Below are 22,063 nucleotides of genomic sequence, written 5' to 3' on the forward strand. Positions count from 1 at the left end.
GATATCCTTTTAGAATGGAGTTGAGGAGGAATTTCTTTTGCCAGAGAGTGGCAAATCTGTGGAATTCGTTGCCACAGGCAGCTGTGGAGGCCAAGTTTTTATGTATATTTAAGGCAGAGGTTGATAGATCCTTGATTGGCTGGGCATGACCATCAAGTTCACAGACAACACCATGATGGTTGGTCTGATCAGAGGGGATGACGAGACAGCCTACAGAGATGAGGTCCAGCACCTGGCCGCGTGGTGTGCCGACAACAATCTGGCCCTTAACACCCAAAAGACCAAGGAGATCATTATGGACTTAAGGCATGCCAGGAGTCACACTCACGTCCCCATCTACATCAACGGAACTGTAGTGGAGCGTGTATCAAGCTTCAAATTCCTTGGTGTCCACATTTCCGAGGATCTCACCTGGTCCCTGAACTCCTCCATCCTGATCAAAGAGGCGCAACAGCACCTTTATTTCCTGCGGAGCACGAAGAAAGTTCACCTCTGTCCCAGGATACTGACGGACTTTTACCGCTGTACCATTGAGAGCATACTCACCAACTGCATCTCAGTGTGGTATGGCAATTGTCCCGTATCGGACCGCAAAGCACTCCAGCGGGTGGTGAAAACTGCCCAGTGGATTATCAGCACCCAATTGCCCACCATTGAGAACATCTACCATAAACGCCGCCTGGGCAGCGCAAAAAGCACTATCAAGGATGCAACTCACCCTAACCATGGACTTTTTACTCTCCTCCCATCTGGTAGGTGCTACAGGAGCCTCTGCTCCCGCACCAGCAGGCACAGGAAGAGCTTCTTCCCTGAGGCTGTGGCACTGCTGAACCTCACATCACAGCGCTAAGCAGTATTGCATCCGTATTGTACTGTCTCAGTACTTTTATATTTGTGTGCTGTAGCACTCTTTTTATTTGCAGTTATTTTGTAAATAACACTATTCTTTGCATTTCTGGTCAGATGCTAAATGCATTTCATTGGCTTTGTATCTGTACTCGGCACAATGACAATAAAGTTGAATCTAATCTAATCTAAATGAAGGGATACGGGGAGAGGGCAGGAGATTGGGGCTGAGAGGAAAAATGGATCAGCCATGGTGAAATGGTGAAGCAGACTCGATGGGCCAAATGACCTAATTCTGTTCCTGTATCTTCTGGTCTTATGTAATAAACTCCCTCTTCTATTATTTTTTTTATTCCCACCTCAAAAGCATTCAATTAAAGTAATAAATTGTGTGCATTGTGTATTGATTTTAAAATACAGTTTGTATCACACGTGTCATGTGGTGATCTCATTGCAGAGTTATAGCTGGATAGTTGTGGAATGAGGAACTTCAATTATGTAGAGAAATTGGAGAAACAAATCTGCTGTGAGCTGAGAAGGCAAAGGGGTGATATTCATATCTGAAGGATTTGATAGAGTGGAGGGAAGGAGAAATGGCTCCTGCCAGTATGGAGTTAAGGTAATAGTCAAAAAAGATTGGAAGGAAAATCAGATTTAAAAAAAAATGTGGTCACTTTTGATTGGAAATGCATTCCCAGAAAAGAGGATAGATTTTAATCATACTTTTCCTTGTATTTATGTGAAAAGTGAAATGCTCCCCATGGGGAAAGGTTACGGTAGTCAATTGAAGTATGATAGTTCATTTAAAATCTTGGCGCAGGCACAGTGGTTTGCAAAACCACCTCCTGCATGGCATGATCTCATGCCCTTGATGTCGTAATGTCTCGCTAATTTTAGAGTATAGATTTTTTCCTGCCCTGGCTACAGGAATTGGTGTCCTTTGGAAATACATGAATAAATTAAGCTATGTGCTATAGATTTTTTAAAGTTACTGGGTTATTTTAATATCAAGTGTAAAAGGCTGTTTTGTTTTAAAGCATGAGAGAATTTAGGCCCTTTTGTAAGACTATTCAGCCCATCATACCTATTCTTACTATTCCTTACACTTAAATTGCCTGGGCTGTCCATTTATATATGTGAATTACAAGCATATGTCTTGGTGTTTGGTAAGTTGGTATTTTAGCTGCTTGGCATTCCTTGCTATTGTTGTCCTTAATAATAGTATGAAAGTTTTACAAATCTTAGCCAGAATTTTCTGGCTAAATTTCATGTGCTATCTGGCTACATATCATGTGTTTTATTTAATGCAGAGCATTTAATGATGTTGCTCCTTGTTGACAAAGGAATAAGAAATAATAAGTATATCTCTTCAATCATTGCTGTGTCATTTAGATTTTGCAGGAGATATTTTGATTCAGCGCACAAAGGATTCTTTAGTTGTTCTGTCAGACTGCTCTGACCATGTGGTGTGATCATAACCGATTGTGATCAGATGATAAAATCATATGAATCTTAAATCAGGAAAGCTTCAAGTATTCAAGTATAATGCTCAAGTACAATACTGTGCAAAAATCTTAGACACACACACACACACACACAGATAGAGATAGATATAGATAATGATAGATATGGACAGATAGATAAAGAGAATGAGAGAGAGAGAAAGAGAGAGATAGCCAGGGTGCCTAAGATTTTTGCACTATACTGTAGTAATTTTATGTATTGCACTGTACTGCTGCTGCCAGAAAAACAACGAATTTCATGACATATGTGAGTGATGATAAACCTGATTCTGATTTGGGTCTCCGTTGTGGACTGAGAGTGGGAAGGGGACAGGGAGAGGGGAATCATGGTTGGGAAAAGGATAAAGGAGAGGGGGGGGAGCAAGAAGCACCGGATAGACATTCTATAATGATCAATAAATCAATTGTTTGGAATCAAATGACCTGGCCTGGTGTCTCAGGGCTGGGTAGGTTTACAACCTCGCCACCCCCCCACCCCAACACACTTTCTCTGCCACCTGTCCCACACCCCTCCCAAGGCAGTCCATCCTCGCCATTCCCAAATCCCACCAGATTTACAAACTCCTCCTCCGATCCACGTTAATAAATACAGTACGGTGTAAAAGTCTTGGGCACCCTAGCTGTATATATCTGCCTAAGACTTTTGCACAGTGCTGTGTGTTCTGTAGCTCTCTTTATAAGCATGATCAAAAAAGCTTTTGACATCAGATGTAAAATGTAGGGTGTGGTTGGATTTAAACACTTGCCTTTATTGACCTTGAACCATAGAGTTCCTGTGGCATCAATATTGACTTTGTGTTGAAATTTCTTTGGAAGTAGTAAGTGGAATTCTCTGCCCGAGAGGGTGATGGATGCCAGATCATTAGAAATATTTAAAGTGTGAAAGAGAAATATTTGGAAAATCAGAGAACTGAGGGCTATGGGAAGCTGGCACGGAAGAGATAAATTTGGCCTACTTTAGCTGTGATTAGGTCAAATGGCTAGGCAGGCTAGTGGGGCCACTCCTGTTAATCTTGTACATAGTGTGTAACTAACAACAATGTTGTGGTGCCTAAACTAGTGTTCTATCAATCCATGACTGAGGAAACAGTGCAGATGTAGTGCCCTGTGAAACTCATGATCCATGGAGGTGGCTCAAGTCTGACTGGAAAAAAGAGTTTGTTAGATCCTGATACTTTTGTGACCCAAAGATACTTCGGAAGTCAAGAGTGAAGCATTAAACTTGTTGCTTATGACTGTTTAAACGTTACAAGAACGGAAAAAAAAAACGAGAGAGCTGAGAGAACAAAGACAAAGGATAAAGCAGTTGTGTCGTCTCATACTCAGACTAGAGATAACAAAATTTCCAGTGATGACTATTAACATAAAAAAGCCAGATTCAAGTGTTCTGACACCTGCTACACAAAACTAAGAAGCATTTAGAAAAATACAGAAGCAACTGTATTGTAATTACTTGAAAATTCACTGAAAATATATATGCATGGATGATTACTGGATATAAAAATATAAGCAAGCATAGAAAAGTTATACTACAAGAAAAAAAAACATTTCTACACCTCGTTTCAGCTAGCTTAATCCAACATTCCTGAAATTGGGGTGCTTCCATTTCTGCAAAGTCCAATATAAGAAGATGCCCCTTTCCCCGACATACATCTCTGAAAGTTCCAAAATTCACAATGCAGAATTCATCTCAGCACTAGCTGGTATTTCCTGCCATTTGAAATATTTTGAGAGGAAGTGGAATAATCGTTGATCATCTTTCAGTGTAATGTTTAGTGTTTTTTTAAAGTGTTGCAGTTCTGTGTGTTTTTGAAAATTACGGATTTGAAATTCAGAATGGAGTAGTGATATTGATAGACAGGCTGCCCACGCATTTGGAGGGCACTGCAGTGAAGATGTTTATTGATGATGAATGATTGATTATTGATTATGGCTAACTCTTGGTCATGTAGTTGGTGAATAAGGTAGCAAGAACAAACCTGGAAACTGCGAGTCAGTGACGCTAATATTGATGACGGGTAAATTGCAGGAGGGGATGCTGAGGGATGGGATCTACCAACATTTGAAGAGAGACAGGTCAGCATGGTTTTATGCATGGGAAGTCGTGTCTGACAAATCTCTTATGAGTTCTTCGAGTGACAACCAAGTTGGTAGATGAGGATAGAGCAGTGGATGTTGTCCATGTGGACTTCCACAAGGTTCACAATCCCTCAGGGTGGGCTCACCTGGAAGGTTAGATTGCATGTGACTCGGTGGGATAGGAGATTGGATTCATAATTGGACCTAGGAGTGCAAGTGCATAGTTTGCTGAAAGCAGCAGGTGACCCACAATTGGAGAACTGGGTGTTCATGCCGTAGGGTTGTAGACCACCCAGTTGTAAATATAAGACACCTGGCTGGTCTAAACATGCTCTATGTTTGGTCTCAGCCTGGCAGAGGACAGCTGGATAGAGTGGGAAGGGGAATTACTCACTGACATCCTACCTAACTGCGAGTTTTCAGGCAACACAGATTGTGTTCCCAGACCTAATAGATACTGCTGAGAACCTTTGAATGAGTGTGGGGAATCCTGTTTGGCTAACGCCCAAGTTGTAGAAGTCTGGCCTCTCTATGTCTTTCTCCATTAGGATTCATAAAACCCATGTCTCTGATATTATGGGGGATTTTGTTAAATTTAGTTCAATTGCTCATACAGAGTACCAGGACTGAGCTATTGTAAAAGATAGTAACGCAAATAGATTTAACTGAAAGCAAAAGAAAATTCACTTGAACTGGTTTTTATTGGAAAGGTTGCTAACTTTTGCATGAGGGAAACTTAATGAAATATCTGTTGGCTGGGAATGGTCTTGGATCCAAATCCTTTCTGCATGTAAGTATTAGGAATGCGTTCAGCAGTGCAATTGGATAGTTTGACCTTTTGAGGTTTAGCATTAATGTGACATTAGAAAGCAAGTCCTTTCTTTAGTGTTCCCTTGATGTTTTACATGAAGCCTTTACATTGTGACTTTTACTTTTAGTGTAGTTAGAGTATGGGTAGGATTTAGCTGGTCATGATACACTCATTATAAATGTGATGCCGTGATTTCATTATCATGATCAACACTTTTGTATGTTGTGTGTGCACTGATCTGCACACAGTGAATTACCTCATTGCTTTAGAAGCCCAGGTTCGATCCTGACCTCAGATGCTGCCCCTAAAGGTTCTGCATGTTCAAAGTAAATTTATTATCAAAACACATACATGTCACCATATACAATCCTGAGATTTATTTTGCTGTGGGCATACTTAATAAATTTATAGAGTAATAACCATAACAGACTCAATGAAAGACTACCCAACTCTGGCATTCAAACAGAGTGCAGAAGACAACAAACAGTGCAAATACAAAAAGAAGAAATAATAATAATAAATAAATAGACCATAAATATCAAGTACACAAGATAAAGAGTCCTCGAAAGTGAGTCCATTGATTGTGGGAGCATTTCAAGGATGGGGGCGAGTAAAGTTATCCTGTTCGGTTCAAGGGCCTGATGGTTGAGGGGTGATAACTGTTCCTGAACCTGGTGATGTGAGCCCTGAGGCTCTTGTACCTTATTCCTGATGGCAGCAGCGAGAAGAGAGCATGTCTTAATTGGTGGGGGACCCTGATGATGGATGCTGCTCTCCTGCGACAGCAATTTCTATAGATGTGTTCAGAGGTTGGGAGGGCTTTACCCATGATGGACTGAGCTGTATCCACTACCTTTTGGAGGATTTTCCATTCAAAGACATTGGTGTTTCCATACCAGGCTGTGATGCACCCAGTCAATATACTCTGCACTGCACATGTAAAGTTCAAAGTAAAATTTATTATCAGAGTACATATACATCTCACCACACACAATGCTGAGATTCTTTTTTTGTTGGCACACTTAGCAAATCTGTAGAACAGTAACTGTAAACAGGATCAATGGACAACAAAATGCAGGTATAAATAAATAGCAATAAATAATGAGCATGAAATAAAAAAATAAAAGAATCCTTAAATGAGTGTAGTTATCTCCTTTTATTCAAGAGCCTGATGGTTGAGGGGTAACAAGTGTTTTTGAACCTGGTGGTGTGAGTCCTGAGGCTCTTGTACCTTCTACCTGATGGCAGCAGCGAGAAGAGAGCATGACTTGGGTGGTGAGGATCTTTGGCGATGGATGCTGCTTTTCTACGGCAACATTTCATGTAGATGTGCTCAATGGTCGGGAGGGTTTTACCCTTGATGTACTGGGCCAAATCCACTACCTTCTGTAGGATTTTCCACTCAAAGGTGTTGGTGTTCCTATATCAGGCCATTTTTGTAGCCAGTCAGCACACTTTCCACCACACGTCTGTAGAAGTTTGCCAAGGTTTTCGATGCCATGCTGAACCTCCACAGACTTCTGTAGAAGTAGAGGTGCTGTTGTGCTTTCTTCACAATTCTATATATATGATGGGTCTAGGCCAGGTTCTCTGAGATGGTGACAACCAGGAATTTAAAGTTACTGACCCTCTCCACCTCTGATCCAGCAATGAATACTGGCTCATGGACCTCCTGAAGTCTACAATCTGTTCCTTGGTCTTATTTGCATTGACTGAGAGGTTGTTGTTATGACACCACTCAGCCAAATTTTCAACCTCCCTCTTGTCTGCTGATTCATCACCATCTTTGATACGGCCCACAACAGCGGTGTCATCAGCAAACTTGTATATGGTGTTGGAGCTGTACTTAGCCACACAATCATAGGTGTGGAGCAAGTAGTCAAGGTTTTAGTTGTTCTGACTGTGACCACGCAAGGTTTTGCCATTTTGCTCTGGTCTTCTCCCAAAGGTGTGCTGGTCGGTTAACTAGACATTCGGAAGTACACTTTAGCATGCATTTAGTGGCAAAAGGTTTCAAAAGGGAGTTGATGGAGATGCAAGAGAATAAGTTACAGGGATAAAGGGAACAGAGAAAAAAGGAATGGGGATGGTAGGAGTTAATGTGGACCAGATGGATTGTACGGCAGCTCCTTGTATTGTGGTTAGTTAGTGCCTTACAAGTGGGAACATCAGAGGTGTTTGCAGTGTGCGGGAAAATCTGAGCCCTTTGCCCTGGATAATCTATACTAAGAGGAGTAGAACAGCTTTAGGGCAAAACATAGATCATAAGCTAAAATGTTGACCGATCAATGGAAAACATTATTAAAGAGAATGATGTGAAATACCAGTTCCTGAATCATGAAGCTAAGGTGGTGAAGGTTTGATTATTCTGTGACACATTAGCCCATGAATTCTAAAATCAGGCGGTTCACTTACAAGGCTAAATACTTTTGTTTTTTTTTAAATCTCAGCATGGAGCAAGAGCTGGTCTCCAGTTGCAGTGAAAGCATCCCTAATGAAATTCAATTAATCTCTCTGCCAAATGGCTAATGTGTGTCCTTACAATTTCTCTTGCAGATAATCATGTGCCGTACTCTGCATTGGCAGACAACTCATCGTTTGACGAAGACAGCAGTGATGCCCTTTCACCAGAGCAGCCAGGAAGTCAGGAGTCTCTCGGGTCGTTGCCTTCCCCGACAGAAGCAAAGTCTGTTGATCAGCATCAGGCCCTCCCCACTTCTCCAACCCAGGTTTGGCACTCTCACTCACAAGCGACCTCCAGATTTAGTTTCACAGTGAGTTTTATGTTAAAGGAGTTCCTCCATAAAATAAATTGTGCAAACTTTCCAGACAGAAACGGTGACAAAATGTGGATGTGAACGATGGAAGCTCCAACTTCTGAGCTGTTTTCATTTTGCTTTCACACCCACCCCCTCCCCAAGCAACCAATGGCACCCAGCAATCATTCTCCCCTGTCTGGATTAAAAAACCTCACACCTTAAAGTGACCCTACCTGGATGAGTATTGGTGAACTATTCAGCTGTGTCCATGATCACCTCTGCTGCTGCGATGAGACTACTCTCGGGTTGGAGGAGCAACACTTCATATTCCTTCTGGATGGCCTCCAACCTGACGGCATGAACATTGATTTCTCCAATGTCTGCTAATTTCTTTCCCCTCCCCCTTCTCTCCTTTTCCATTCCCCATTCTGGCTCCCCTCTCACCCCTTCTGTTCTCGCCTGCCCAACACTTCCTTACGGTGCCCCTCTTCTTTCCCTCTTTCCCATGGTTCACTGTATCAGATTCCTTCATCAGCCCTTTACCTGTTCCACCTCTCACCTCCCAGCTTCTCACTTCATCCCAAACTCCCCCACCCACCTGGCTTTACCTATAACCTTCTTTCCTCTTCCTTTCTACTCCTGATGTAGGATCTTGGCCCGAAGCATTGGCTCTTCATTCCTCTCCATAGATGCTGCCTGACTTGCTGAGTTCCTCAGGCATTTTGTGTGTGTTAGCCTGAACCCAGAAAGTGTGATGGCACTTCTGATGACATTTGTTGGAGATCCACAAAAGAGGTCTGCACTATTGCTAGGACAAAGGCAGGAGGTGTTACGTTGTGGAATACCACAGTAATGAAAATAATCTTGGAGATGTGATGCAGACAAATGTGAGGAATTTTCTTACTTCCTGAATTTCTGCTGTTTCAATCTGGGGTCGCTGGAAACACAATAGCAATGCCCACATGTGTGATCAGAATTCGTACACCCTTTTCTAGATTGTAAGTAACCATTAACTCTGGCCATCTTTTAGAAAATGAGAATCTCCAGGTACAGTAAAATGCTTGACCCCTCGCAGTAGGTTTTAATCCAAGCTAGACTGGCTCATTGGTCACACTGCCCTTATTGAGCCAAGTTACAATTGAGAAACTGTGGAGATCCCTGCCTATTGGATGGGATGTTAAACCAGCGTATGTGTGCCTTGCTAAACTTAGTTACATCAAAGAGCAAGATGTTCTCAGCTGTCCATTGTCCTACACGTGTTCAACCACCATTATTAAAACTAATTGCCTGGCACCACTGTTTGTGGGTTTTTCATCTCCTACAGTAAAATTTCAAAACTGCTTCATTAATTTCAAGGTGCTTAGGGCTGAGCTCACTAGCAAGCTTTTACTTCTACCTCTTTAGTTAGACCTCTTGTCAGATTGACAAGATTGAACATCCACTTTTAATTGTGAAAGTCATAATTGTAAAAGGTTTATGCAACTAGTTCCCCTTTGAAAACAGAGCAGGTCCTTAACTCATTAAAATTTTGCAAAGAAGAACCCAGGGTGGCTGCAATGTGAAATGCAAGCATCAATTCAGTGGGCTTGCCCAGAGTTAATAGTTAGGAGTAACACTGTAAGTCTGTTTGTAACTTTGCTCTCTCTATAACTGCGAAGTGTTAGTAATGGGTGTGTCATGTTTCTAAGCACCCACTCTGTGTTGTAATGAACATGTCTCCTGATCACTCAATAGTCATTGTGTGAAACGTAATCATCACGCAGTATAGAGAACTATTCTGAGCTCGCTAAACAATTTTGTTATGCTCTCCTGCAAGTCGTGTTCTCTATTTCGCAATATGCTGCCCCTTCTGCAGATTGGTGGGCCATGCAGCAGTGTTCTGCAGTTTGTATTCATTGGTACCTCTTTCCTATCTGCATTTGTTTTATACCAATATACCACTGTAAGATCAATCAGTCAGCTGTTCCTTCAATTCTACCCCCATCCATCCACAACCTAAGTTATTCTACAAACTTCCTCTTAAGGTTTGCATGGGACCTGCTCCTCAAGGTCCCAGATCACAACTGAGTAAGGATATTTGGTTTCTGATAAACGAGAGTGCATTAAACCCCACATTCTTGACATGATTACTCGTACCAACACAGTCAAATATTACCACGATACTCGTGTAGTTTTAGTAAATATAAACCAGTGTCTGCAAAACGTGAGCAAGAGCCAGTGTAAACCTCTGTTTAGTGTCTAACACCTTAACTTTTTTTAACAATGTCACAGCACCACACAGCTGGTGTCTGGATGAGCTGTGCTAAAAAGGTGCCCTGGTCTTAGTGTGTGGTGACAATCTTGCTTGCAACACGAATGGCTTTCTGCATTCTTACCTCCTTGTAGCATTAGAAGAAGCCCTAGCATCATTTGCTGCTCATCAGGAAATCTAGTTGGGTATTCAGAGAATTTAACTATACAAGAATTTATTAGAAGCAGGAGAAGGGGTAAAAAGTTTAGTGTGGATGTGGTGGGCCAGAAGGACTCTTTCTGTCCTGTACAACTCTGACTCTATAAAATCTTTTGGTATTTCTCCATATTTAGATTGTTTTTGTACTCCTCCCCATTTCCACCCCCAGCTGGATTAGGAATGATGGTTCTTACTCTGTTCTAACAGTCCCCTTGTTCTGTTGCAGTATCTTGTGTCATTGCCAACTGGAGCAGAATTAAACAAGTTCAAGCCATTGTCTGACCAGCAGATTGCAAAATTGGCAAATGGTGTGTCATCTCCAGCTGCTAAGCCTGTGCCAACGCTCATTAAAGTAAGCAACTTCTACAAAATGTTTATGTAGTGGGGTCAAGTGATACTTTGCATCAAAGCATATGCTCAGAAATGTTGAATTTCTTGGAATTTGATTGGTCTGCTGAGGAATTACTTGCATGAAGATGTGGTTCAAATTCTCCCCGCTTATTTTGTTTCCTTGCCCATTTCCTGGTCCCCTTTACTGTCACTGTCTCCTTTTTCTGAACCTCTGTGTTTTGGTGGTTTTTGGCAGGGTTTCCGTTTGCTTACAGTACAGAAGTCTGGGCTGATCTCTCCATCCCTTGTGGTGTTTAGGGCTTCCTTCATCATGTCAGTAGCTTCCTCTTGATTTTTACTACTGACAGTCATGCAAGTCCCGGGTGGAGACTCAGGAATACTGTCGCACTCAGATGTGGAAGGATTCTTCATCGCTGTTTCTGTAACAATTTGGTTTTTACCAGACAGGGTTGTTTTAGCCTTGAGCTGAACCCCTGAACCCGGAGAACTGGTGGACTACTCTTAGTCTGTCCTCTACCCTTTGACCTGTTTGGCATGGGTGACCCTACCAAAAATCAAAACATAAAACCCTGACTCCAGCCAACATAGCTCTCTGGGTCATTGAGGCACACAAGCCTCCAAACCAAAGGACAGGGTTGTGGTCCTCTTGGAGGACTGCACTTCTTTGATCAGGGTTAAATCTCCAGGCATTATATTGAACCTGGAACCCTCTCAGTCTCAATTGTCCTCTACTTAAACTCAGTACTCAGTATAACAGTCTAAGAAATCCATTGTGCTATATTCAGTCGTGAGAAAATATCGTTAACTATGGTGAAGTTTTAATTTCTAACTACATCCACTCTAAATCACAACGGTACATGATTGACAGTGATGTGCTGTCTACTGTTTGTTCATATTTAATTTGTGATGGGTATTCACCAGTACATATTCTCACTTCGCTTATAAATCACCTGCTGCAGGTCGTAAGGTTTATTGATCATCAAGATGCACACTGCACGGCTTCAAAACATAGGTGCTGGAAATCCAGAGCAACACACACAAAATGGTGGAGAAACTCAGCAGGGCAGGCAACATCTCTGGAAAAGAGAAAACAGCCGACATTTCGGTCCGAGGCCCTTCATCAGGACTCTGCCGGAAACTTCGACTGTTTACGCTTTTTCATAGATGCTGCCTGGCCTGCTGAGTCCCTCCAGCAATTTGAGTGCATTGCCTCAAAACATCTGTGTTTGAACTGAATGGAATCCTGTGCTTTAAGACCTAAATTTGAGTGTTTTCCCGATAAATCTGAACTTACAGCATGATTCAGGCTGATCAGCAATAGTCAGCATGGCTTTGCACAAAGGAGGTCATGTGCGACAAATCTTTTGAGGTTTGTCGAAGCTGTAACTAAAGGGATAGATGAAGATAGGGCAGTTAATGTTGTCTATATGGACTTCAGTAATGCATTTGACAAGGTCTCACAGGCAAGGCTGATTGAGAAGATAGGTTGGTATATGGGGGTGAGATCGCAAGGTATATTCAGAATTGGCTCAATGATAGGAAGCAGAAGGTGATGGTTGAAGGTCGTTTCGTTCAGAAGGGGCCTGTAACTGGTTCAGGGTTCAGTTTTGGGATCTGTTTATTATCACCAGCATGTGTCGTGAAATCTGTTAACTTAGCAGCAGCAGTACAATGCAATACATGATATTATATAAGGAAAAAAAAATAAGTAAATAAATTACAGAAACTATGTATATGTTAAATACGCAAACACGAGGAAATCTGCAGATGCTGGAATTTCATGCAACACACATAAAAATTGCTGGTGAACGCAGCAGGCCAGGCAGCATCTATAGGAAGAGGTACAATTGATGTTTCGGGTCGAGACCCTTCGTCCTGAAACATTGACTGTACCTCTTCCTATAGATGCTGCCTGGCCTGCTGCGTTCACCAGCAATTTCTATAAGTATACTAAATAGTTAGATTAAAAATAGTGCTAAACAAAATTAATATAAATATTTTATTTATTAATGAATTAATTATGTAAATGATTTAGATGTGAATGTACATGACAGGATTAACAAGATTCTTCTAAGTTAGAGGGTCTTGATAGTAAAGCAGCTTATAAGGAATTACAAAGAGGTCTTATCACAAACAAGAGAAAGTCTGCAGATGCTGGAAATACAAGCAACACACACAAAATGCTGGAGGAACTCCGCAGGCCAGGCAGCATCGAGGGAAAAGAGTGAACAAAGGGAAGATTTAAACTTCTTCAGGATAGATATCCCTGGAAGAGACTTTGCAGTTTAGTCGGGTAGACGAGTCCTGATGTAGGGTCACAGCCCGAAACATCGACTGTTGACTCTTTTCCATAGATGCTGCCTGACCTGCTGAGTTCCTCCAGCATTTTGTGTGTGTTACAAAGAGGTGTTGATCACTTAGGGAGCTGGGCGGAGGTAAATGAATTTCAACTTAAATAAGGGTGAGTTGAAGCATTTTGGATAGTCCAGCCAGAGTAGCACCTATGCAGTGAATATTAGGGCACTGACAACGTTATGAAACAGGGAGACCTGGGAGTACTAGTGTACAGTGTGATGAAAGCAGCCACACAAGTACGCAGGCAGGTGAAGAAGGGATTTATCACACTGGCCTTCAGTTAGGGCATCAGCTTTAGGAGTAGGATATTATGCTGCAGTCATATTAAATGGCTGGTGATTTGGAATATAGTGAACAGTTTTGGTTAGCCTGTTAAAGGAAAGACATTGCCAAACTAGAGAGAGTGCAGAAGAGACTTACTAGGATTCTGCCTGGACTGGAAGGCCTGAGTTATAGGGAGAGGTAGGCTATCCAGGATCTTTACTCATTAGAGAGAAGGAGAATGAGAGTGACCTCAAGTTTATAAAATCATGAAAAGTAAGGATAAGGTGATGGTCATCGTCTTTTCCTCAGTGTTCGGGATTTATTTATCACATCGGCATGTTAACACACATTTAAGGGTGTGCTGAGAACAGCTCGCAAGTGCCACTCCAGGCTGGGGTTGAAGCTGAAGCTCTGGTCACTAATATGTAGTATATTGACAAAACAAATTTAACCTCCTCCTTGAGTGCTTGAGGGTCATCCAGATTGTATTTCCCGATTCAGCAAAGTCAGCCCAAGATGACACGCGACAAGAACCAGCGGAACAAGAAGCTGAAGGAGCCAAAGTCCCGGGTGAAGAAGCTCAAGTACCACCAGTACATGCCGCCAGACCAGAAACTGGAGAAGGCCACCCTGCCTCTGGACACTGCCTACTCCAAACTGCTCCAGCAGCAGCAGCTCTTCCTCCAGCTCCAGATACTGTGCCAGCAGCAGCAGCATTACAACTATCAGACCATCCTGCCCGCTCCGCCAAAGTAAGTACCCGGCCACGGCCGGAGGTGTTCCACTCCTGCCGTTTATCGGTCTCTCCAGCACTCTTCAGAGTGTTCAGAGATACTGTGCCTCGGAGCCATTTCACAGGCATTCCATTGCCATTCTCTGTCCATACTGGGCTGGTTACCTTACCAGAGCATTACGTCAGGCTCATGCCTTCTACCCGATGGGGGGGGGGCGGGGTGGTGGGAGAGTCAGGGTTCTTGTCTCTGGTTCGGACAGGATATAAGGAGGCCTGTCAATCAGCACATCAGCACTTTCTGGACAGCCGATTTTGAGCACTGTGAAATACAAGAGCACTCGACAGTCTAAAGCAAGGGTTCCCATCCTGGGAGTCCACCAACCCCTTGCTTCATGGTATTGGGTCATGGCATTAAAAAAAGGTTGAAAACCCCTGGTCCAAAACAATAATAGTCAGAGCCTGTGGTGGCAGAGAAGATGATACCAGGTGGGAGAGAGTCTGACCACAGACTGAACTATAGATTGAACCTCTGCTCCCTCACCAAGTTCCCAGTTTGTAAATGTTAAGGAAAAGACCTGAAGAGACAGTGACCAGTGGGAAGACTTCGCTTGGTCGCTGCAAGTGTGATACGTCAGTGGCAGAAAGGAATTGTGGCTGCTTATTGGCATAAGGTATCTTCCCATCATTCGGTATCTTCTGAAAACTTGTAGTCTCCTCTTTACTTTTTGGAGTGACCTTGTGCACACTTCCCTCCACAGGCATTTAACACAGGTCACTATAAGGCAGAGGTCCCAACCTGGGGTCCAGAGACCCCTCAGTAAATGGTAGGGGTCCATGGTGTAAAAATGGGTTGGAACCCCTGCTATAAAGAATAAGCAGTGCTTTCTCCAACATACTGACCCATCTCGCACCAGAGTCCAAGCAGTGTGTACCTGTCCATCACCCGCTGTCCCAGATTGTTAATATGATGTGGTAGCTCAGGTTACATTACAGTAAAGGAGCAGAATTTGGCCCATCGAGTCTGCTCCGCCATTCGACGATGGCTCATTTATTTTCCCTTTCAAGCCCATCCTCCTGCTTTCTTCCCATAACCCTTACCACCTTCGCTAATCAGAATCAGGGTTATTATCACCGGCGTGTGACGTGAAATTTGTTAACGTAGCAGCAGCAGTGCATTGCAATACGTAATATAGAAAAAAAAACAAAACAATAATAATAAATAAATAGCTAAATCAATTACAATACATGTATATTCAATAGATTAAAAATTGTGCAGAAAACAGAAATACTATATATTAAAAAAAGTGAGGTAGTGTCCAAGCATTCAATGTCCACTTTAGGAATCGGACAGCAGAGGGGAAGAAGCTGTTCCTGAATCGCTGAGTGTGTGCCTTCAGGCTTCTGTATCTCCTACCCGATGGTAACAGTGAGAAAAGGGCATGTCCTGGGTGCTGGAGGTCCTTAATAATGGACGCTGCCTTTCTGAGACACTGCTCCTTGAAGATGTCCTGGGTACTTTGTAGGCTAACGCCCAAGATGGAACCGACTAAATCTACAATCCTCTGCAGCTTCTTTTGGTTCTGTGCAGTAGCAAACCCCCCCCCCCCCCCGCCGCCCCCATACTAGACAGTGATGCAGCCTGTCAGAATGCTCTCCAGGGTACATTTATGGAAGTTTTTGAGTTTATTTGTTGACACACCAAATCTCTTCAAACTCCTAATGAAGTATAGCCACTGTCTTGCCTTCTTTATAGCTGCATCGATATATTGGGACCAGGTTAGATCCTCAGAGATCTTGACTTCCAGGAACTTGAAACTGTTCACTCTCTCCACTTCTGATCCTTTTATGAGGATTGGTATGTGTTCCTTTGTCTTACCCTTCCTGAAGTCCACAATCAGCTCTTTCATCTTACTGACGTTGAGTGCCAGGTTGTAGCTGTGGCACCACTCCACAAGTTGGCATATCTCACTCCTGTACGTCCTCTCGTCACCACCTGAGATTCTACCAACAATTGTTGTATCGTCAGCAAATTTATAGATGGGGTTTAAGCTATGCGTAGCCACACAGTCATAGGTATATAGAGAGTAGAGCAGTGGGCTAAGCACATACCCCTGAGGTGCACCAATGTTGATTGTCAGTGAGGAGGAGATGTTATCACCGTTCTGCACAGATTGTGGTGTTCAAGTTAGGAAGTCGAGGATCCAATTGCAGAGGGAGGTTCACAAGCCCATGTTCTGCAACTTCTCAATCAGGATTGTGGGAATGATGGTATTAAATGCTGAGCTATAGTTGATGAACAACATTCTGACGTAGGTGTTTGTATTGTCCAGGTGGTCTAAAGCCTTGTGAAGAGCCATTGAGATTGCATCTGCCGTTGACCTATTGTGGTGATAGGCAAATTGCAATAGGTCCAGGTCCTTGCTGAGGCAGGAGTTCAGTCTAGTCATGACCAAACTCTCAAAGCATTCGAGAACTCATCAACCTCCGCTTTAAATATACCCAATGACTTGGCCTCTTCAGCCATCTGTAGCAATGAATTCTACAGATTCACTACGCTCTGATTAAAGAAAATTTTCCTCACCTCTGTTCTAAAGGGGCATCTTTCAAGTCTGAGGCTGCGTCCTCTGGTCCTAAACTCTCCCACTATTGCAAGCATGCTATTATCAGGCATTTTGTAATGACTCCTGCAGATATATTGATGTCTAAACAACAGTGTTGGCCACGGTGTTGAATGGCTCGTTTTTGTACTCTGTAGATCTGAAGGTGGCAGAGTGGTATAGGTAGATGTGCTCCTGTCCTGCCCTCTAGAGCTGTCGGAGGAGATTCCTCCCCATGAATACGCCTTTCCTTGGAGGCTCTGATTTCCTCTCACTTCCCAAAGTAGTGCTGGTTGGTAGGTTAATTGGCTGCAATGAACTGCCCCTAAGGTGCAGTAAGATTAGCTTTATATGTCACATGTCCATCAAAAGATGCAGAGAAATACGTCATTTTGCATCCAAGGTTTGTGTTGGCCTGCAAGTGTTGCAACACTTCCAAAGCCAACATAGCACACGGACAACTTACTAACCCTGACAGGTGTGTCTTAGGAATGTGAATGAAACTGGAGCACCGAGAGGAAAGCCACACGGTCACGGGAGAGCGTACACACTGCTTGCAGAGAGCAGCGGGGATCAAAAACCCCACCGGGTGATCCCTGGCGCTGTAAAACGATTCTGCTAACCGCTAGGCTAGCGATCCACCCATGCCATACCGTGAAGAGCGAGAGGGGAGAATAAAATGGATTATGGAAGGATTAGTGTAAATGGTAATTGACACTGACTTGGTAGGTCAAGTTCTGTGCCGTATTACTGACTCTGTCGCTTACACTGTCACTCGGTTGCCTAATCAGTGGCCTTTTTCGTTCTGCTTCTTAGACAGAACAATGAGCAACAAGCCAGCAGTGGTTCTACACCGGTGAGGCCTCTGACCACTAGCACCTCATCTTCAGGCCCAGGGGCTCTGCCTCGGCAGAACAGCTGCACAGCCACCGTCAAACCACCAGCAAGTCTGCCCTCAAACCTTGACGATCTGAAGGTGAGTTACATTCTAAAGTATTCCACGTCCATCCGTTTATTGTCCAGAGCACGTACCTTCTCTAGGAATCGTCCCTCTTTTAGATTTGGGGGTTTTCCTCTCGTGCACTAATTAGTCATTGTGCTCTTTCCATATCTTGCATTATACCGGCTAAATAATTTCTCACACAGGCACTGAGGTTCAATCCATTACTCCCCTCCCTCCAACCTGCCTCCCCTCCGCACCAGACTCTGACACCTTCCCCTCTCTCCACCCCCATGGGTCTCTGATACCCCCCCACCCCCCACTTCCTGACCCATCTCCCCAGGTCTCTGACACTCACCTTCAAACCCCACCCCCCGAGATCTCTGACACCCTTCCATCTCCCCCTTCCCCTCTGCTCAGGGTTTCTGACCCTCCTGCACTCCCATAAGGGTCCCCTCTCCCCACCCTTCCAGAGTTGCTGACTCTTCCCCTTTCTCTACCTGCCCTCAGGGGTTTTTTACACTCCTCCTCTCCTCTCCCCCACCCCCCCTCAGGTACTGATACCCTCCCCAGCGTCTCTTGTCACTCTCACCCCTCTCCTGGGTCTCTGGTTCTTTCACCCCTCTCCTGGGATTTGACACTCCTCCTCTCCCCATTCACCCCCAGTTTCTGACTCACTCCCCCCATTCTACGACATCACTGTCCTTTTCTTTGCGTAGGTGGCCGAGCTGAAGCAGGAGCTGAAGCTACGGGGCCTGCCCGTGTCGGGAACCAAAACCGACCTGATCGAAAGGCTGAAGAACTACCAGGAGCAGGCGAGGGTGGGAGGTGCCCCTGCTGTCCCCACCCCGGCGCCCACCGTCTCCAAGACTGTCCCCCTCATCTCCAAGCCCACTGAGTTGGTGGTGGCCTTCACACCCGTCCCCGTGCCCACCACCACTACCACCACCACTGCCGCCGTCCGCTCTGGCAGCACCCCGACGCCGGTCACTGGCGTCTGCCCCGGTGAGGTGGTGGTCACCTCTGCGGCCAAGCCGGCTGTCCCCGTCTCTACCCCTCCGGTGTCGCCGGCGCCCTCTGACCGCTCGGTGCAAAGTATGGACGACACCACCCCGCCCGAGTTGCCAGCCGAGCCTGGCCGGTCCTCGCCCATGCAAGTGGTGTGCAAGGAGGAGATCCCCTGCCTCAACGGCGTGAGCAGCCACATCATGCTAGCGCCCAGCGCCATCCGCGGCAGCGGCCCGGAGGGCAAGGACCCGCAGGCCACCATCAAGGACCGGATGCTGCAGGAGAAGGACAAGCAGATCGAGGAGCTGACCAGGATGCTGAGGCAGAAACAGCAGCTGGTGGAAGCCCTCCGCCTCCAGCTGGATCAGGAGAAACGCACACAGCAACAGCAGCAGCAGCCCGCCCCCTCCCTGCTCCCAAACCCACCCGTTTCCCGGGACTCCATCGCCGTCAAGCAAGAGAACCTGCCCTCCAGCTGCCCCCTCTCGGGCAAGTCCAACCCATCTGGCCCACATCCCAGCCAAGCCAAGCCCCCCAGGACGAGCCCCAGCCCCACCGGCACTGCCGGGCCCAACCCGCTGCCAATCAAGACGGTGATGGTGAAGCAGGAAGGAGGCGGGGGCGGCTGCCAGCAGCCAGCACCAGCCATTCTGCTGAGCTCATCGCAGCCAAGCCGGGTGACCACCGGCCTGCTGAGGACAATCGCCCAGGCACAGACCCCTGGTCTGCTGACAAACGGAGCCGGCACGCACATCCTCCTCACCATGACTCCGCAGAAGACAGACGTGGGAAGTGCACCTCCCCCTGCGAGCTCCACCAAGGATCAACCGACAACACAGGTACTCACTGATAGGCTTGAGGTGAGGCGGGGAAGATTTAGAAGTGGCCTGAGGGACAACTTCTTCCGCACAGCTGTGGGGGTTAACGGTGATCACTGGAGCACATCGTAACCCAAAAACACCCAGCACTTACTGAATGGAAACACTGTGGGGACAGCGGTTTATTTCGAGAGAAAAGATAAAGATTAGCTTTATTTGTCACATCTACATGGAAGCATAGTGAAATGTGGCATTTGTGTCAAAGCATATCAGCAAGGATTGGTCTTGGGGCGCCCCGCAAGTGTCGTCACATTTCTGGCACCACTGTAGCATGCCCACAACTCACTGACCCTGACGTTTGGAACTTGGGACATGACCCGGGGGGTGGGGGGTTGGGGGACATACAATCTCCTTACAGAGAATGGCGAGAATGGTTCCAATCCATAATCGCTGTAAAGCGACACACTAACAACTACTCTGCCATGCTGGCTGACAGATAAGAATCCTAAATCTGCTTTTATTGCCTGCAGCCTGACAAAGTCTGCAAAAACAGACTGAGTTAGGTAGGCGACTCTACCCACTGTGAGTCGCTACAGTGGGGACTAGCTGAGACAAATAAGTATGGAGGTAAGCCAGGCACAACCAAGAGGGATAAAGGAAGGAAGAAAATGCTGAGTGAGAAATGAAGCAAGGTGGGCGGAAGTTCAAGAGGTGCATAAACAGCGTAAATTGGGATCTTCGGTCTCTTCTGTTGGAAATTGTCAAATGAGTATGCACTTCTCAGCTAGCAGTCGAATTGTTGATGTCCTGATGAAGGGTTTCGGCTAGAAACGTTGACTGTTTTCTCTTTTCCATAGATGCTGCCTGGCCTGCTGAGTTCCTCCAGCATTTTGTGTGCGTTGCTTCAATTTCCAGCATCTGCAGATTTTCTCTTGTTTGTTGATGTAGGTTCTGTTTTATGCCGAAAGAGGGCAGTACTGAGCTAATGCCCCAATGGTGGGAATGCAGTGCAACACCACAAGATGCTGGAGGAACTCAGCAGGCCAGGCAGCATCTATGGAAAAAAAAAGTAGTTGGGGTTTCAGCCCAACACGCCGACTGTACTTTTTTTCCTTAGGTGCTGCCTGGCCTGCTGAGTTCCTCCAGCATTTTGTGTATGTTGCTCGGATTTCCAGTATCTGCAGACTTTTTCTTGTTTATGCAATGCAACAGCTGCTTACACTGAGATTAGTGTTTGATCGAATGAGTGATTTGTAAAATAGTCCTGCAATAATTAGTAATTGTGGAATAAGGTGTATTTTATGCAACGCACACAAAGTGCTGGAGGAATTCATCAGGTCAGGCAGCATCTATGGAAATGAGTAAACTGTTGACATTTCGGGCAGAGTCTCTTCTTCAGGACTGAGAAGGAAGGGGGAAGATGCCAGAATAAAAAGGTGGGGGAGACGGGAAGAGGCTTGCTGGAAGGGGATAGGTGAAGCCAGGTAGGTGGGAAAGGTCAAGGGCTGGAGAAGAAAAAATCTGATAGGAGAGGAGAGTGGACAGTAGGAGAAAGGGAAGGAGGAGGGGACTCGGGTGAAGTGACAGGCAGGTGAGAGTAAGTGAAAGGTTAGAGTGGGGAATAGAGGAAAGATGGGGGTTGGGGGCGAATTTGTTCACTGGAAGGAGAAATCGATACTCATGCCATCAGGTTGGAGGTATCCGCACAGAATACTAGGTGTTGCTCCTCCACCCTGAGAGTGGCCTCATCTTGGCACAAGAGGAGGCCACGGATTGACACGTCAGAACGGGAATGGGAGTGGGAATTAAAATGTTTAGCCACTGGGAAGTCCTGCTTGTGGCAGATGGTATGGAGGTGCTCGATGAAGCGGTGCCCCAAATTACAACCGGTCTCACGAATGCAGAGGAGACCACGTCGGGTGCACCGAACACAAACAGCAGTTTCACAGGTGAAGTGTTGCCTCATCTGGAAGGATGGTTTGGGACCCGAATGGCGGTGAGCGGAGAGGTGTATGGGCAGGAGGTGCTCAACGAAGTGGTCCCCCGATTTACGATGGATCTCGCCAATGTTTTATGCTTTCTTGCTCATGTGCTGCTGTACCCAGAGTATATTGCACCTATGCTCAAAAATCATACTGATATTCCTGTGTAAGGAACATACACAGTCTTAAAAATGGGATTTGTACACTACTGCCATAACTTAAACTTGCAGCAACTTTAACAACGTTAAAAGTCTGAAGGAGGGGTTTGACTAGAGGAAAGAGAAGTTTGCGTTTTATTTTATTTTAACAGGCTTTCTAGCCCACTGATCCCAAATGCTCAAATACACCCATTTGACCAATTAACTTACTGACCCTTGCGTCCTTGAAATGTGGGAGGAAACCAGAGCACCCGGAGAAAGCTCACGCAGTCACAGGGAGAACCTGACTGTGGCAGAATTGAACCCTGGTCACTGGTACTGTAGTAGTGTTACACTAACCGTTACGCTACCTTCTGGGAGGAAATTCTGAAGCTTGGTGTGGGAAGCTGA

The 22,063-nt window shown here is 45.2% G+C and overlaps 1 protein-coding gene across 12 annotated transcripts in view; it reads left to right on the plus strand.

Moving 5' to 3' along the window:
• Positions 1 to 22,063, plus strand: part of LOC134354039 (myocardin-related transcription factor A-like) — a 238,553-nt gene that overhangs the window by 197,433 nt on the left and 19,057 nt on the right. For all 12 annotated transcript variants that reach the window (XM_063062719.1, XM_063062723.1, XM_063062724.1 and 9 more), the window contains 5 exons: positions 7,816 to 7,988; positions 10,694 to 10,819; positions 13,939 to 14,189; positions 17,584 to 17,743; positions 18,427 to 19,554. In XM_063062719.1, the coding sequence (XP_062918789.1) occupies positions 7,816 to 7,988; positions 10,694 to 10,819; positions 13,939 to 14,189; positions 17,584 to 17,743; positions 18,427 to 19,554 (1,838 nt within the window). The remainder of the gene's footprint in view (positions 1 to 7,815; positions 7,989 to 10,693; positions 10,820 to 13,938; positions 14,190 to 17,583; positions 17,744 to 18,426; positions 19,555 to 22,063) is intronic.

Source organism: Mobula hypostoma, chromosome 11 (assembly GCF_963921235.1).
Source record: "Mobula hypostoma chromosome 11, sMobHyp1.1, whole genome shotgun sequence".
NCBI lineage: Eukaryota > Metazoa > Chordata > Chondrichthyes > Myliobatiformes > Myliobatidae > Mobula > Mobula hypostoma.